The 17,570-nt window shown below is 35.7% G+C and overlaps 1 protein-coding gene across 2 annotated transcripts in view; it reads left to right on the top strand.

Moving 5' to 3' along the window:
* ERC2 (ELKS/RAB6-interacting/CAST family member 2) overlaps positions 1 to 17,570 on the top strand; it is a 474,805-nt gene that overhangs the window by 255,422 nt on the left and 201,813 nt on the right. For both annotated transcript variants that reach the window (XM_075096173.1, XM_075096174.1), the window contains exon 13: positions 567 to 702. In XM_075096173.1, coding sequence (XP_074952274.1) covers positions 567 to 702 — 136 coding nt within the window. The remainder of the gene's footprint in view (positions 1 to 566; positions 703 to 17,570) is intronic.

Raw genomic sequence — 17,570 nt, forward strand, 5'->3', positions numbered from 1 at the left:
ATGTAATGTTTTTGTTACGTACAAAGCTATTTTGAAAGACATCATTTATTCTTCATGGCATATATATAACCTGACCTTCTACCCCATCACATTTTAATCCTCAGAAATATTGTATTTATAGTCCATGTTTTCAAAAATAGAAGTTCACAACATACATTAGTCATCACCTTCACCTTCTGCTCCTTTGAAATTAATGCTACTTAAAGCATCCATTAAAATTGCTCCTGAACTCACTGAGTGTGTAAGGCTAATCTCCCTCTGTTACAACAGCAATTTTCCTGCATAGTGCTTAAAACATGTGTGAGTATTTGTGAGCAGATGGTAAAAAAGAAAAAATCTTGTTGGGCTGAATAAATGTGTTACTATAGTATAATCTGATGATTTAAAAGCCATTTTGATATGCTATCTTGCAATCAAGATGAAGTTTTATTGTTTACACCTGATACTTGGAATACTTGTATCTGTTGGAGAATCAATGTCCTGTCTCATAGTGACAAGATAATTTACAGAGAAAAAGAAGTGATTGCAGTCATTAACACCAATGTGTAAATGTATACAATTCTTAGACATATGAAGGACCAAAACAAGAAGGTTGCCAATCTGAAGCACAATCAGCAAATGGAGAAAAAGAAGAACGCACAGTTGTTGGAAGAAGTTCGTAGACGAGAGGACAATATGACTGACAACTCTCAACACTTACAAGTGAGTTTATTTTTCAATTGTGTTTTAAAACCACCAAAGAAAGTACATCTTTGTTTTGCTGTATGTCCTCCAGGATGTATTTCACTGTGTTTCTTCCCACAAATAGTTGATAGCTCTCTCCTTTCCTACCAGAGGATGCACTACTGACTTCAGTTGCACCCATGAAATATTTAATATTTAGGGTGAGGAGAAAACCATTAGAATCTTAAGCCTTCTCATCACAAAGGCTGTATTCTACTTACAAGCAGGCAAGTCATTATAGCTTGTTTTAAGGAGAGTCAGAAAACAGGAGGATAATTATCCTTTCTGTATTCTATTTCTGTGCTGGCCACAGCATTATATCCACAAGCCATAGTGAGGTTATGTAGCATGGTTATCAATGTTCAGCATGTTTGAATATCAAAAAATAGCCTGCTGTGATTTCCTCCCCTCCCACCCCTGGGGAGACATTTACATATCCAGGTGATTAGCTGTGTAAAGTACAATTTAGTTTTTCAAGAGCATTCAAATGTATAACAGAAATTTGTCCATATTTTCCAGTGTGGTGATTGAATGCAGTAGTATTTGAGACCCTTGAGCACCTTCCTGTTATATTTTTCTAGATGTAGCTCTTCTCATTAAATTCCACTGTCTGGGAGTGCAATTCTGTCTATATCAGCAGAGGTATCATCATCTGGTTGCATACTCAGATCATTTAATGAGTGTGATTCGATCTTATTAACTCTGTACATGCATATGTAGTGGGTTAAAAGGGTGAGGATAGATTTTGCTAACAGGGTATGGTGAATTTAGAATCCTCACCAGAGATAATCTTTATCTTATGTACTTAGATGTAACACAGAGGAGCACTGGAGACAGCTATGGCTGGCTGTTTAGTCAGATCTCTTATAATCATTACTGCACAGTTACTACATCAACAACATTTTTTCCTACAGTTGGAAAGAAAAGGTTCTGCTATATCTTCTTTTAGTTAAGATAGACTTTGAACCTTATCCTAGGTGAATTTCTAGTTTGTAAGTTATTGAGCTTGGGCATTGAGATTTGAAAGATAGCTGATGTGGTTAAAGGATACATTACATACTAGGGAATTTGTATTAAAGACCACAAACAAGTTTGATGCTTGACTTAAAAATAATTCTCTGAGATCTGACCATGAAAAACTATGAGGAGAAGTACTGATTTCTGTCAACATCATCAGTGTCTCCATATCAGTGTTTATAGGCAAGTCCCATTTATGGTGCAAAATATCAATTTTGCCTTGATCTGGTTAATATAGTGGTTTCTATAAAACTTGTAATTGATGGAGTTTGACCCTCACATGCTTCATACAGTACTGTATTTCTCATGTGTTCCTATATGCAAAATGGAGAAATTAACACCACAAGTCTCTTCAGGCTTGTGTTGGTGAAACTATGTCAGAGTCAAGTTCAGAGAATGATACATAATTTATGTATCGGTGTATTGTTATGTATACTTTATAACCTCAGTCATTGCATACTGCATGTGGTATAGTAAGCAAGCCTTGTGAAATATTTGGTCTGACAATATGACATATCAAAATTAAATTTCAGTGTTGAGCAGCTGCTTGTAATTAATGTGGTTCAGTAAAAAGAATATAGTAAAGCTTTATTTTTTCAGCATATTTTGGAAATCTATTAGAGTGGTGTGATCACAAGAGAACAGAAGTCATTCCTAGGGTCTTTGATATAACTGCTATACTTAAAGCTTTCAAGTCACATGATAAGAATAGGTCTACCAAATGGAAGCAGCATGGCTGAATAGCCTGAATTTAGAAAGAAAAAACCTTGTCTGATGTATAGCTCTTCTGTGACATTCACTTGCTATAAAGCATTTACACGCTAAGAACAGTTTATGAAAACCAGGTAACTAAGAGCTGTTGTTTCTCCGTTACTATTCCTTAACATGTTAATATTTTAATATTATGTACTTCAACATATTACTTTGTGTAATATATGTGTGTATGTGTTGTGGCCCCTTCTACACTTGCTGAGCTGCTGGGAAAGCGAAAAAGAGCATCCCAGCTGCTTCTGCCTGTCAGTAGGTGCTCTGCATTCCCAACTCTTCCTCCAGTAGCTGCAAGAACAACAGGAGGAAGTATTGGTTGTATGTACTGCTGGCATGCTGGAACAGCTAATCCTGCCTTCTCTGGCATAAGCAAAACAGGCAATCTGCTGCTTTCAACAGTTTGCTACCATAACTAGTTGTTCTACATCTTGTGTCTAAAATATTTCCTCATTTCTTCCCATGCCTTTCTTAATTTGACCATTGTGTTCATGCAGGGCTGGATGTGTTCTCAGTTTGCTTCTTTTGTGAATTAGACTGGCTGTCACTGCATGGATCATGGAGGAGGCAAATCCACCTGAATGAAAAGGCAGTGTTTGACTTTACAGGTTGAGCCATAAAATACCTGAAGATGTGCAGTTGCAAATAGAAGTTTGACCCTACAGCACTATGATATGTTCAAGTAAATCCCTAAGGGAACAAAGTGAATAGAACGGGATGGAGAAAAGCTGCCAAGCCTGATGAGCATATGGCAGGTTTTTCCTTCCCCAGCAAATTAAGATACAGACCTGCTTTGGTCTAGCAGGTACATGACACAGACACCTTCAAGGGACCCTTTCCAAAATGGGCTTGATATGTGTCCCTGTATGATTGCTTCTTTCATAAGATTAAGGCAAGTGGGGTAGTGGTAGTATCTGGGGCTTTTTTTTTTTTTTTGTGTTCTTGTGAGGTAAATAAATTGTTATTCTCTGTGGAAGTTCCTTAGGGTTCGCTTTAGAAAATAAATGACAGAATTCAATTAAATTCATTGGTCTAGTAAAAGCTTATGATGCTACTTTTAAATCTAATGGAAACATGTCCCTTCCTCACATATTGGGAGCTTGAGGTTTCCCTATAATTGCAAGATTCAGGGAGCTTTTAGTTGTTCTACATAAATTACACAGTAAACTTTGCAAGTAAAGCAAATAGTTCGACATTGAGTAAAGGAGGTAACATGATTCTGATGTGCCTTTATTCTGCTGACAGGAGAGTATTTGACTTCAAGTTTTTCACTGCTATGGTTTATTTGTTTTATATGTGTCAGGTAGTTACAAATATTAGATGAGAGCATCAAGTCATCTTCTTACAGGAATCTGGTACAGTAGGTGGAGGTGGTTGGCTGGTTAAAATTAAATTTCAGTTTATAAATAGTGTATAGAATTAATAAAATGTAACAGTAGAGATCTAAGGATTTAAGTAAGGCAGGATTTGTGGGGAGACACATGATATGAGATATATCATATACTTTGAAAAAAACGTTTCTGGGAGTAGTATGCGTCTGCTAATTAAAAATAAAATCAATTGGTATTTCAATAAATATTGAATTAATGTTTTAGTAAATCACAGGGATCTGACCACCTTTCCTTGTTACCGTTTATAATACCTTCTAATATGTTTAGTAGGAACACCCTATGTTTATAGGCATTTATAACACATAGTGCTATAGACATTGTGTCTATATTGTACGTGTTACATTTGTGAATGATGTATTGAGCTGTTAGGGTAAAATAGATCCTAAAATTCTCTGGCCTGATGATAATGATTGTGTTTTTTGGCTAGCTGTGATAAACTGGCTATTGGCTAGCTGTGATAATCTCAGCTGACAGTTGAAGAGCAATTAGACTAGTCAAATTGCATTTAACCCAGCCAAGTCACAGTCCCTTCTGCAGAAGTGCTGGAAAAGATGTAATAAGAAAGCTAGTATAACTGTCCATGGACCATTCAGGGAGTCATTCAGGGAGCCATTCAGGATGAACTGAAGCAATCAGTTGAAGTGTCATCCATCTTGTACAGCTCAGGTAGGGGCTGAAGCTCTACCCATTCAGTTGTTCGCTTGCTTTCTGGTACATTTGAAGACGTTCAGAAGTTTGTAGTTTCTCTAAAGCTTCAATAGTATGCAATAGTTCCTGAGGCTTGTAGCATCATGTACATCTGTGGCATTTTTCGCTATCTTTTCAGATAAAAGTCTCTCAAAGCTGGTTCATATCTTAGCATCAGTGCTTCCAGGTCAAGTTTGAGTCTCTGATGGCCCCATCTCAAAGCACTCCAGGACCACTGCTGTGAGGGAAAGTGCCCTGGGATGCCTGGGGAGGGAATTCACTTTGGTCTCCCTCAGCTATCAGCTGTAATTGTGAGTGATGCTTCAGGTGTGGTTTTGGGGGGTTATTTGGATTGCTGTAAAATTGGAAACATCAGGGAGCCAGACTTCAGATTAATTCTTGGGAATGAAGAATAGTTGTGAGGTTTTCTGCTTTTTCCTTCCACAAATCAAGGGCAGACCTGTGCAAATCTTGCCAAATGTGATGGTCATATATTACATAAAACTTCACAGCAGGAGAGCTGGCCCTTGGACACTTTATCATGAAATTTTTTGAGAATGGTGTATCTAACATGCCTTCATTTTTCTCTCTTTTTTTTGTCTGTCTTAAAAAGATAAGCCTTTTTGAGAAATGTTGAGCTAAGAAATATACAGGTATCATGTCATACAGTTGTGTATAATTCCTCAAATCTCTTTGCAGGATCTTGAAATGTTATAGATGTGAGGCAATTTTATTTCCTGAGATGTGTGTTTCTTTATTCTTGTATGGAACATCTTTGTTCCAGTAACACTGTTACCTCAGTAGAACTGGCAAAGAAAAGATTTGCATATCACTGAGAACTTGAGTTGGTTGGGTTTCGATTTTGATTTTCAAACCTGCTGTAATAACAGCAACAAAAGTCCTTTCTTTTCTCTAGAGTAAACAATAAGAATGTGTATGTAATAATATTCCCATAAGTCTCATCACATAGCCTCAAATGAAAATAAATGTACACTGTTGTCTCATTATACTTTTCATAAATGTGAAGTATCAATTTAATAAGTGAGTCAAACCTTATGGAATAATTTCTGTACTAAGTCCTGAAAAACTGCTCTGTGGAAACTTTGTGCAAACTGTTTGACACGTACATGTCACAAGAGAGGTGCAGGGATGAGTCTGAAAACAAAGTTTATAAAGTTTAATATCCTATTCTGCTCTGATCTACACAGCTTCTGGGTGTTCCCTCCTTTTCTTCTTGTGTTTCTGCTGGAAAAGTTTTTTACTCTCCTAACATTTTAAATGCTTGGGTTATTTGTCACAATTCTCTTTTAGGTAGCTTGGATTTTCTCTGGGCAGAAATCCGTATGCTGAAAAGAGATATTTCACTACAAAGATTGTTTTTGAGTGAGGCAATGTGTAGCTCTCATTGATTTCAAATGCCATATACAGGCAGCTTGATCAGTGCTCTGAGCCTCAAGCACTGTGAAACAGATTGTGTACACATGTATATTTTCCAGGTGTAAATATCTAGCTTTTTAAACAGTCGAACATGTCAGCCTTGGTTTGTCACTGGACATACTGACGCAAGGCAAGAATTCTAGTTTTTCAGTCGTTTCATACTGGCTGGAAATTTAGTCTTAGATAGTGAATATAACATGATCAGGAGAATGTCCTATCAAAAAAGATAGAAAAACTGGGTAGTTAATATTACTGCTGTCTGATTTTTGCCATGTGAATATCTGTGGTGTCTTTACTAAAAGTAGCTCCCAAGAGATTTCACAGCTAGTCAGAGTCAATCCTTAACCTTGGATTTGTCTCTTTATTTTTCACTCTGTGCTTCAGCCTATAATTTTAATCTCCACAACAGTTCTGGAAATACAAAATATACTGAAGACAAAGCACATTGCCATATGTTATGTCTGTGTCTTTTGAAATAAAATAGAAGCATGGCCTAAACAAGGGGTATACCCAACATTCATTTATTATGATTTTTCTCTTACTGCAGTGTGTTTCGTACTACATTGTCTCAAAGTCTTTGAAACGATAGTATTAATAAAAAGAGGAAGCTAGAGAATGAGGTTAAGTCTTGCAAATAAAAATGAACAGAGCAGTGTAATCAGTTCAGAGGTAGAGGAAACAGTCATGACTGTTATGCAGACCTGCATTAATGTACATAGCTGACATAAGGCAGGAGAGAATTCATTGCATAAACACACAGCCTTGTGTGTGAAATACATATGTAGTGAGAAAACTCAACCTTTTAAGAGGTTAAGATCGTAAGTTATTGTATTAAAAATGAATTCTAGTTCAAGCATGCATCAAAAGGTGGACCTATACCTCTCTAGAAGGCTTTAATAATGCTGAGTGTTTAGGAGATTCTGTATGTTTCTGTTTCAGGAGGCTGGCCATTTTGGGGAAGATCGAGATAAGATTGGGATTTTGCCTTTTACCCCATTCCTCTGATTTCCACATTGTGCATGTGTGATGAGTAGAACTGCTCCCTACTTCTCATTCAGTTGTGGGCAGAGGATAAGGGGAAATAGGTGACTGCTCTTGATTTTCCTTTCTCAGTATTATGAGCAATTAGAACACACAGATGAGATATGATGGAGATAGACTTGTAGAAATATGTACAGAGGCAAGAGAAAAGATAAGGTATGGCCTGCAATGCTGTTCAAGATCTTACCTCTTGCTAAGACTTCTGCTGTCAGATACAAATATTTTGAAACAAAACCTGGGTTTTTTTGCAAGTCTATGTAAGAATCAGCTGCAACAAGTCTTTCAGTCTTTTTGTAAGTTAAAAAAGAATCGTAAGGGTTTGGAATCAGCTCAGTGACAAATTTGGAGGATGGGATAAGCTACAGCTAGAATCAAGTTCTCCCTTTAAAGCTTCCATGGACTTGTTTGTGGAAAATACAGAATAGAAACTTATTGTTATGGTTGTAGTGAGTTAGAAACGTATTCTACCAGAACTTTTCGACAATTAAAGCAGAAGCTTAATGATGCTTCTGACATCTAAGACTAAAGACGGTGATGGTCTTGCGTTGTAGATGTCCTATTTAATATTGTAGCCCATGCAGAAATATTTTCAACAACAAGCTTATTTCCAAAGTTTCACACTAAATTGTAATTTTTTTCACTGGCTACATTTGTTCAAGCTGTTGCAAATACTTTTTAACAAGTAAGTTGATTTCAAGTGCAAGTGAGCAATTTTTAAAATTTTTTTATAAGTTTTCCATATGTAGTCTATTATGTTAATGGACTAACACATGAAGAAACATGGAAGTCTACTTTATGCTAGTTTTCTGTAACACATCTACAGAATTCTCTTCAGTTTATTGTTTGAAAACTAAGATATGTTCTTTTATGCTTCTCCTTTCAAATGATACATTCCTTGGAGACTGTAAAATTTCGTCTTTGAGTGGTTAAGCTGAAGTTTGGGTACATATTAAATAGTTTTACGCTTATAAAGCAAGAGTTATGCACTAGTAGGTTACCCAGTTGTGTGCATTAGTGATATGTTCATGGGTACTTCCTTTGGCATTTCTCTGCTTCTCTAATTATAGCTGGATTTTGCCAAGATAGAGCGTAGGTAATAACTACAACCTCAAAATGTCCAGCCTTCAGCAAAATGTACAGCTTATTATAAATTTCACACAGTTCAGGGAACTTTTTTCCCTTGTGAATATCTAGGAAAAAGAGCAGGCATTGCATTTGCTTATAGCAGTCATTTTCATGTAGCTGAACATAATTTTTTAATAGACATTTTGAAAAAGTAGGATTTAACAAAACTATCTTTTCTGTGATGCACTGATAACCAATTTGTAAAAAAAAAATCTTTGAGTGGAGACTAAGGCAGCGGGTAATAGAAAAAATAAATAACCTTGTGATGTTGTAGTGCAATATATTAAAAAGTGATTACCAGATTAGAAGTGCATACTTAGAAAAATCAGACTAATCAAATTCAAACAGATGTAAGACTTTTGAAGACACAGCTAGTATACTTGTCTTCAGATTTCCAACATAATATAAATATAAATTCAGATTGTAAACATGGATGGACATTTAGGAATTTTCTTTCCTTGGCCTGTGGAAGTTCCATAAGTTGTGGATAAATTCCATATGTGTTGCTGAAACGTGTGTTGAACTTCAGCCAGTAGTTTAAGATTATATTGAAGAAAATATTTCTAAAAGGTTTCAGATGAAGAAAAGTATTTGAGAGTCTACAGAGGGCAGCAAGGTTGATTGGTAGGTCTGAGGATCAATACCAGAAGTGGCTTTTTTTCTTTGGGGATTTACTTTGACATTTGTTTTCACTGTGTGGTATAATCCCCAGAAGCCCGAACTACTCTTGTTATAAAATGTCCCTATAGACAATCTGTGAAAATCGCACTTGAAGGTCAGTTTCTACTAGACTCAGTGTCTCTTAAATACTTTTTTCCTTTGTCATAATTGGTAGGCTGACGGAAGTGACTCAGTGTTCTGTGCCACGTTGTTCCAATCAGCCGTAATATATTAAAAAAGTGGGTAAAACATTATCACTACAAGCGCAGAATGTAATTGTCATGTCTTTTCTTTTGTCTAGAATATTACATTGTATGAGTGTGCATAAAATAACCTGAATTTTACTCTTAGAAATATCCCAGTTCATTACTTTTGGATTTTTAAGCAAGTAGACAGTATTAGAGAACTTATATATATAATTATTAATACAATCTTTGAACTATTACAAGGACTTCTAGAGCATCCCATATCAGAAAGTCTGAATACTGACTTTCTCACCTTTCTCAGTTTCTACAGTTAAGTCAAACATAATGTTTTTCAGTGTTGTCTAAGTAATATTAATTCACTGACTTCAACACCCAAGAATAAAAACTTGAAATCCTGATTTTTCCAACAAAGTTAAATTTGTGTATTTTAATATAATTGTTTTGAAATCTGTGAACTGCAATTATTGACAAGTATTTTATGTTTAGATTAAATAACTTATTTCTACTATGTGCTTTAATAAAAGCACCTTGTTAGTTGAAAAGGGCATATATGGCAAGACACTGGAAGAAAAAGATCCTGTTGCAAAAAACAAAACTGCAACAATAGGAAACAGGAAAAATTTAACGTGATACACCACTTTTTTTTTTCTCCCCCTCAATATTTATGTAATAACTCACACATGTGGGACTCCTGTAGTCTCCAGGGGGCAATCACATTCAACATGCATCAAAAGAAATAGTTCAGTTAAACCAACTCTCCCTACCCAGCAATAATTACCACAGGTTTACACTGAGATATAGTTGCAAAAGGTTAGTCAGTAGGGCATCTGCAAATCAAGTCATATGTCAACTCTACATCAATAACCTCATTATAATAGATGTTAGTATTTCAGCACATGACTGTCCAATACAGCATTCCATGTATAGTTCATTTTTAACTTTTACATTGACTTATAGCTTGTCTAATATTTTCCTAACTTATGTATTTAAACACTCTGTATTACATAAATTATAATCAATGACAAAACAATGATTTAGATTGAAATTCTGCAAAGTGAAATTGCAATAAAATGTCTGACCCTATTTGTTTAGCTGTCTTCAATATAAGATGAATATAGCAGGTTTAACCCTGTAATATAAAAGCAGTGTAACGGAAATTTGTATCAGCATAGATTTTCCAATTTAGTAATTGCTTAAAAATGTTACCTATAAGTTTTTTTTATTTCCAGTTTGCACAAATGGAAGCTGTTTTCCTATGTATAAATTAGCAAAAAAGTAGTCATATTCTAGAAACACAACTGATTAGCTAAATTCTATGCAAACTATGTATCTATATACCCTGTTATATGCACAGCTCATCCATGGGCTATAATATTTTTTTGCTGAAAGCTTGATAGGCTGGATAAAAATATAAAAATGTTTTCAAAAATCTTCTTGTGGTCTGCATTGAGCTCAGATTTCTAGCTAGTTTCATAATTTGGTCTTGTTGTATTAATAATTTTGTAACCAGTGCTAGCTATTGCTGCTGTTTGTCACTCTCCATAGATCATTTTGAATAGCATGCAAGTCTGGTACTAATACATCTAGTCAGCAACAGAAGTTCTGCCTGAGGTAAGCCTAAGTAGAATTATTTTGGTTGGTTGCTAATAAGCCAGATTTATACCATTTATCTTCTCATTACAAGTGTTCTGTAATAGCCTTATACACTATTACTTACAGACTGCCTCGTGTTACAGACTCGAAAGAGAAGGGAGATGAAGGTGCTTCTTTACATAATCTTGTCTAGAACACTTTTACCTAGGAAAGTTTTCTTAAAATTATTTATTGTAAATGCATCTTTGCTTTGAGAAGCTTTCATGTGATAGATTTCATTAGAAGATTTTGGGACCAAATTTCACTGTTATACTTTACCAACTTCTTATTTTGAATTGTTTGGTTTTAGTTGGGTGGAATTTAGCGAGCAAAATTTGTGATGGTAGAAGAGATAAGCCAGGGAAAATGGAGATGATTTTCGAATCTCAAGCTGAATCATCACCTTGTGGAGTTAAAGAAAAAATACTTTACTTCTAATTTAAAGTGTGTGATCAGATTAAACCCAATTCAAAACAAACAGGTATTGGCCACCTACTGAAATTTGTAGTCGTATTCAGATATTGACTTTTTAACCACGGAAGTATGAGAGTAAATTCTTAATATTTCAGGTTCGTAGATGTTTTGCAACACATGCAAGTTAAAACAGTATGCACAGGCTGCCAGAAAATACTAATTTGTGACTGAAGGTAAAGGTAAAACTTTTAGTCTTCAGTTAAGAATCCACACATTTGACATAGCATACTTTAGTAATAGATCTCATACTATTTTACAGAATAGAGCTATAACAAAGAAAGAAACTGAGGTATTGAAAGAAACTGAGGCATAAGGAATTAAGGTTATGTGTGCTGTGTCCCAGATGGCTGATGGCACCATTGAGAGGCATAGACTTAGTCTATCCAGTATTCCATTTACTGGTCTGAGCTCTTAACTGATAAGGTTTTTGAAGTGGTGTGTTACTCATGATCATAAAAATGTTTGCTAATGAATTGTTATTGAATGAGGTACTTAGTGCAGGTAAATTCGATATAGTTTTTGGTCCAGTGAGCAATCAGAAGATTGGTCTTCAGCATATGAAAGACGAGGAAGGCTACTTACCACATTAACTATTTTGCAACAACTAGGCAGTTTTACTAGTGTCTTGCTTCTCTGTGGATGGTATAACACCTGTATATGAAGAAAAAGAAAAGAATACTGACATTTGAAGTTCAGATTTCTTTTACAATGGATTCAGCTTGTTTTTTTTTTTAATGTGGATTATCAAGATAATCAGATGATTCAACAACAAACACCAGAGTGCAGTACATTAAATTTTATCGAAGGCTGATGTTTATCTGTTCTTTCAAGTTACACCTAGGGTCCTTACTGCCTTAACAAGCATTTCTTTGATCCTCTACCTCTGTTTGTATTTTTCCATTTCTCTTTTTCCTTGGGAAAACAGTCTGTTCAGCCTTCTGCAGCTGAAAAAGACTCCTTCCCTAGAAACACCTTGGAGAAAACCTGATAAGTGATGGGTATTGTTGAAGTCCCAATGTTTTCACTAAATAAATGTATTAATGCAATTGGAATTTTTTCTGTGACACCTTTCATAATTTTCAATAGGTAAAAATAAACTTAATTTAAAATATTAGTTTGATGTAGATGAACTATAAAAATGTTAACTTTGAATCTTACACACTGAAACTATGCACAGAATGCAGATTTTTTTTTCTGTTGCCTTCTAAAAATACATTTTGAGTTATTCTTTGTATTTCTGTGGGTATTTTAGTGACGTGAATTAGAAATGCTTTTACAAATGCATTTGTTCTTTAGTGGGGTGGAGTTTTTTTAAGCAATATTATTTGGTATCAGCCAGTCATGTTTCTTTTCACAGTTGCATATTGGCATAATGAAAGAAGCATTTTACACCTACTCTTCAGCTGTCACATACCTTTGTCATATTGAGAACTATCATAATTTATCCATCTAGAAGCTATGACAAAGATAAAAGCCAGGTGTATGTGATTGCACCTCCCCTCTTTTTTTTTTTTAAACTTCAAAAGGACATTGTAACAATGTGAACAGTGTGTCACATGAGTGCTATAGTCCCTTTGTTTTGAAGAAAGAATTTTGTGTTTTCCTGCATATGGGGTGAATTCCTGGCTCTAGTAAAGTTAATGGGAATTTTGCCACTGCCTTGTCTGACAAAGATTTCTCACATGAAGAGAAAAATAATTAAAAAACCCCTCTACAGACAAAAAATAAACTTAAAAGGTCATTGAGAAAGCAGATCTCAAGTAAAAATGGAACCAGGCCATTGTCATTCATCATTTACATCTGATCTGTTGATGAGAGCTGTAATTTGTGAGAAAGTCCTTCCACTGTCAGCTGCAAGGTTTGTCAAGATTGGCTTTTCTGTCTGGGTGTTCGTTTGTAAGAACATTTGGCTGCCAAGTCCAAACAAATATCATTACTTCTCTTAATACAGACATTAGAAAAGAGCGCTAGAAGGCATAGACATCAATCCTGCATAATGGCTTTGTTCATCTTTTTCTTATGAAACTGATAAACACTAAAATAATTAGTGATGTAAGCAGGATAACTAGTATCTTAAACTTCCCTTTTGTATCTTTTCTCTAAATCTGAAATAAGCATATCACAAGAATACTAGAAAGCTAGCATATAAAGCATCACCGAATAGCTTCCTACCTAGAAAACCTTGCTGTGTATTTGTATGTATGGGGTACCTGGATGAAGGTATCATAAATCCATTGTGGAAGGATATGAATAACTAACTATACTTAGCTGCCTGACATAAGCAAACCTGTGTATTTTTGGTTCTCTAAGATGCTCTATTCCATTTTTCAACTGCAAATTACATTCTTTCCTTACTGAATTGAAATGTGTATAAATCACCTATTAAATTAAAACACATATTAAATTACCTAGCAGACAGTCAGGTGAAATAATTTATCTCATATCCTGAAAATGTTTATTAAAAGCTAAAAGATAAAGTTTCATATAATTGTTGTCCTGGATGATCCCATGAATTGTGATTTCCCCATTCACTTTGCTGTGGTACTTTGAAAAGACAGGACATTAAAAAATACATGTAAAGACATTTGAAGAATATTTATTTCTGCAAATTCCCAGTGCAGAATTATCCTGCAGTAGCACTCTGCTAGTCATAGTAAGGGAAGTAGGAACAATGCATAATCATTTTGATACTAATGTGGTTCATGGTAATGAGACAAGCTGCAGCTGAAGTTGGAGGGGATCCAGGAGGCAGGACTGGGGATAGGAGTGGGCACAGGTGCTCCCACAGCATGGCTGGGCCTGAGGGCCCAGGGCTGCGCTGAGATCGAGGTCCAGGACCTGTAGGCAGGGGATGGGGAAGGCCCCAGGTGATGCCAGTCAGGGCCATTAAGGCTGGTTGGTGCCCTCAGGGCCCTACCCCCAGCCTTTCTAGTCCCATGGAGCCTCATGGGACTCTTGAGAGATCTGGCTGTGAAGTGACCTGTTTGCCATGGGGTGTCAGCAGGCTCTTTCAGGGGACAGCAAGGTGGCACAGGGGGCTTGGAGCTGGGTCAGCATCATAGCAGGGACACAGCTCAGGAGCCTGCAGCTGGTGCAGGGGAGTTAGTGTTGAGGCTGCTAGGTACCAGGAGCAGGAGGGCCACCTAGGCACTGGCTGTGCCCTTGGCAGCTGGTCCACTCCCACAGGATCTCAGTGTAGTGGACAGAGCTGTCAGCAGGGTCATCTGCACATGACTGGTGATGAACAGGGTCCAGGGGCCATTGGGGAACCCTGTCTGGAGGAGCAGGAGGTGGGACCAGAGGCCTGACTAGGGACAATGGTCTGCCACGTACCCTTCAGGTCCACTCATGAGATAAGGTACCACAGCTGAGGGCTGACCTCTGTCCAGGGGACAGGGTTGGAGACTAGTAAACCTACAACACAGTTCTAGCAGATAACTGGTATATTGCATAAACTGTTTTCTTCACTTTACTGTTGGTTTGAGTAAGTTATTTTATACAGAAAAGCTTAAGAAAATAGAAGAGTAAGAATCCTTCAGTCTGTAAGGGGAAGTGACTTTCTGGAGCCTCTGTATGTCCTTTCCTCTGTCTGTCTCCACTCTTAATATTTTAGCCATGTGGTGCCTACCAGAAATACCCTGTACCACTGAGGTTATATCTCAGTTGGAAACATCACCCAAATACAAAGCAAAAGCCTCAAGATTAAAAAGGGAACATTTTACATAAAAGCAATTCTTTAATTTAATATAGTTGAATAGTAATCATTCAATAAAACCTTTTTAAGTAATTGAAGTATTACTATATGGTGTATTTGTTTTCCTTATCTTTTACAATGAAGAGCTATTGGATTAATATTTCAACCTTGAATTTCTGAGAAAGGAATAAATAGTTTAAATGGGTAGTCTTTAAAATCTGTGCTTGTGTTAGACTGCAACTACAGTAGATTTTGTTAAAGGATACAGGCATAAGTGCCTCTTCATTTAAAATGGCTTTCTTACAGTCCTGAATATACATCACCAAAGTTCATATATAAGTGTAGCTTTGCCCTCTCATGCCCAGTGGTTGGAGTATGTAACGTTAATTTTAATGCAGTAAACTGCTGGTGGGTAGACTTAATTGCATATGTTGAAAATGATGTACACAGGTACCTTGAAGCATTCTGCTTCTGGTTCTCTTGCACTTTTTCCTTGTGAAAGGAAAATTTATGTTTTGATAACACAACATATTGTTGTGTAGTTACGAGAAACTAGAAAACTGCGGTTTCAAAATTTTTAAAGATGTACTCCTTCCTTTCCCTGATGTAATAATACATTTACATATTCATTTTAAAGGTGTTTTTTCTTGCTCCTGTTCCAGGATTAATGCTGTAATTACACTGTTTGGTGCACATGTATTAAATTCTCCTTCATAGGTTATACCACATGTGCAGCAGGACCATCTGTCCTCTAACCCAGATATGGACACAGGAAGTCTAAACCTGTCTGTCTCCTCTAGCAAGGTTCTGAAGACTCTGGTGTATCTGACAGGGTGTGTGTTTTGTTGTCTTTTTTTTTTTTTTAATATTTCCTTTTTTCTCTTCAAATTTATTGTTCCCAAGACTAGTTCTTGAGTAAAAAACAGCTGGTCTCATGTTTCATATAGTGATTGAAGGTCAGTAAATCAGGCAGATTGTAACTATAGCATTTGTGCTTTAAAGGAAAGCATAATAAATTATTCATTAATATTTATAAATATTATAAATAATAAATTCAATGACCTAGTAATAAAGGACTTAAATGTTGAGCATGCTGCAAAATAGCTCAGTATTTTCCTGAAAATTTGAGATGTTTAGCTCTGACTATATATTCAAAAGGAAAAAAGAACTTTTCCACTAACTCTTTAATGTAATAATTGAACAAAATCTGAGTCAAGCTAGGACCTTAATAAGAATATGTGGGCTTACATATACTAATATGAATCCTGAATGCCATGAATTTATTTGTCTTTAATAAATTATGTAAACTACTTCCATACATGCAGAAGTTGTAAATTGTGTAAAAAAGAAAAGGGCTTTTGTGTGTGTGTGTTCTGGAAAGAATCTCTCTTTGGTAGAATTAATATTTGAAATATGAACAAATAGAATTCTGCTTAAGAGAACATGACTTTTCTGAGGCTTTTAGTCTCAGTCATGTTCAGTATCCTGAATTGCTGAATTTTGAATTTTGTATCTGAAGTATTTTGAATTTGAATATTGCTATTACATTTTTTCTGCAGTCTGAAAATTTTGTCCAATATTGAAAGTATCTAAATCTAAAATTTGACCCAATTTGGATTTTCAGATTTGTGTTTTGTGTATATAAAAGGTAGTATTTATTCCTCTACACTTTCTCAGCTATGTAGTTTTGTCAAAATTTCATTAACATTCACATAAAGCCTTGTCTTTATTGTTCATATCTTTTAAATGATCAAAATATCTTTATGTATGTTGGCAGTATGATGTCTTCATATTTAGTCTTGATTCCCAATGCTGAATACCCAAGGAATTTTTTTAATTAACAGTCAACACATTCTCATTCTTCATAGACCACTGCAACATCCTTGACACATGCCCCATTCAGAGAACCTTTCAAGTTCTCTTTTTTCCTTGCTGTAAATGAAGTTTCACAATTAATGAGGTAAAGCTGGAAAGCAAGCAAAATGCAGCTTATGTTGTCAAATGCAGTACAGCTGTGGTGACTACTGCTGAAATTAACTGCTGATACTATATGCTCTGTACTTGTTTAGTATTTTCAGTCAAATAAATAAATTGAATATTAGCCTGTGCTGATTAAATAAAATGAAATTGAAACCTGGTTTAAAAACCAGGGACTGAGAATGATGCTGTATTGGCTGACATTTTACATGACTCACTATATATGCTGGAACTACAAGAACCAAGAAATACATTGTATCTGTTTTAAAAAAAAAAAAAAAGGGAAACTGCACAAAAATAAGGAAGTTGGTTTAAAAAAATTTAAAAGGACAGAGAAAGGAGCAAAAGCTTTACAGGCATCATGAAGGCTATTTGAAGGAAATTATATTGGCTCAGAGGAAATGGATACCAACTATCAAAAAATACTTTGGGAAGACCAAATGGAAACCAGCATAGTTAAACAGCAGGATAAAGGAAGCTATCAAAAGCAAAAAAAAAAAAAAATCTTTCAAACAACTGAAATTTGTCCAGTTGAGAAAAACAGAATCATAAAACCTGGCAAGTAAAATTTAAAAAGCACAAATAGGCAGACCATGAAATCCATGAAGCACAATAAGGAGTAAGTAATGAAATGCATTCAAACTAGTAATTTTCCAATGTGTCAGAAGGCGGAAGCCTGCCAGATCATCTCTAGAGCCAAAGATAATCAAGACACACAAAGAGTGCTTTCAGAAAATAAGG

The sequence above is a fragment of the Phalacrocorax aristotelis genome, chromosome 6, assembly GCF_949628215.1.
Source record: "Phalacrocorax aristotelis chromosome 6, bGulAri2.1, whole genome shotgun sequence".
NCBI classification, from domain to species: domain Eukaryota; kingdom Metazoa; phylum Chordata; class Aves; order Suliformes; family Phalacrocoracidae; genus Phalacrocorax; species Phalacrocorax aristotelis.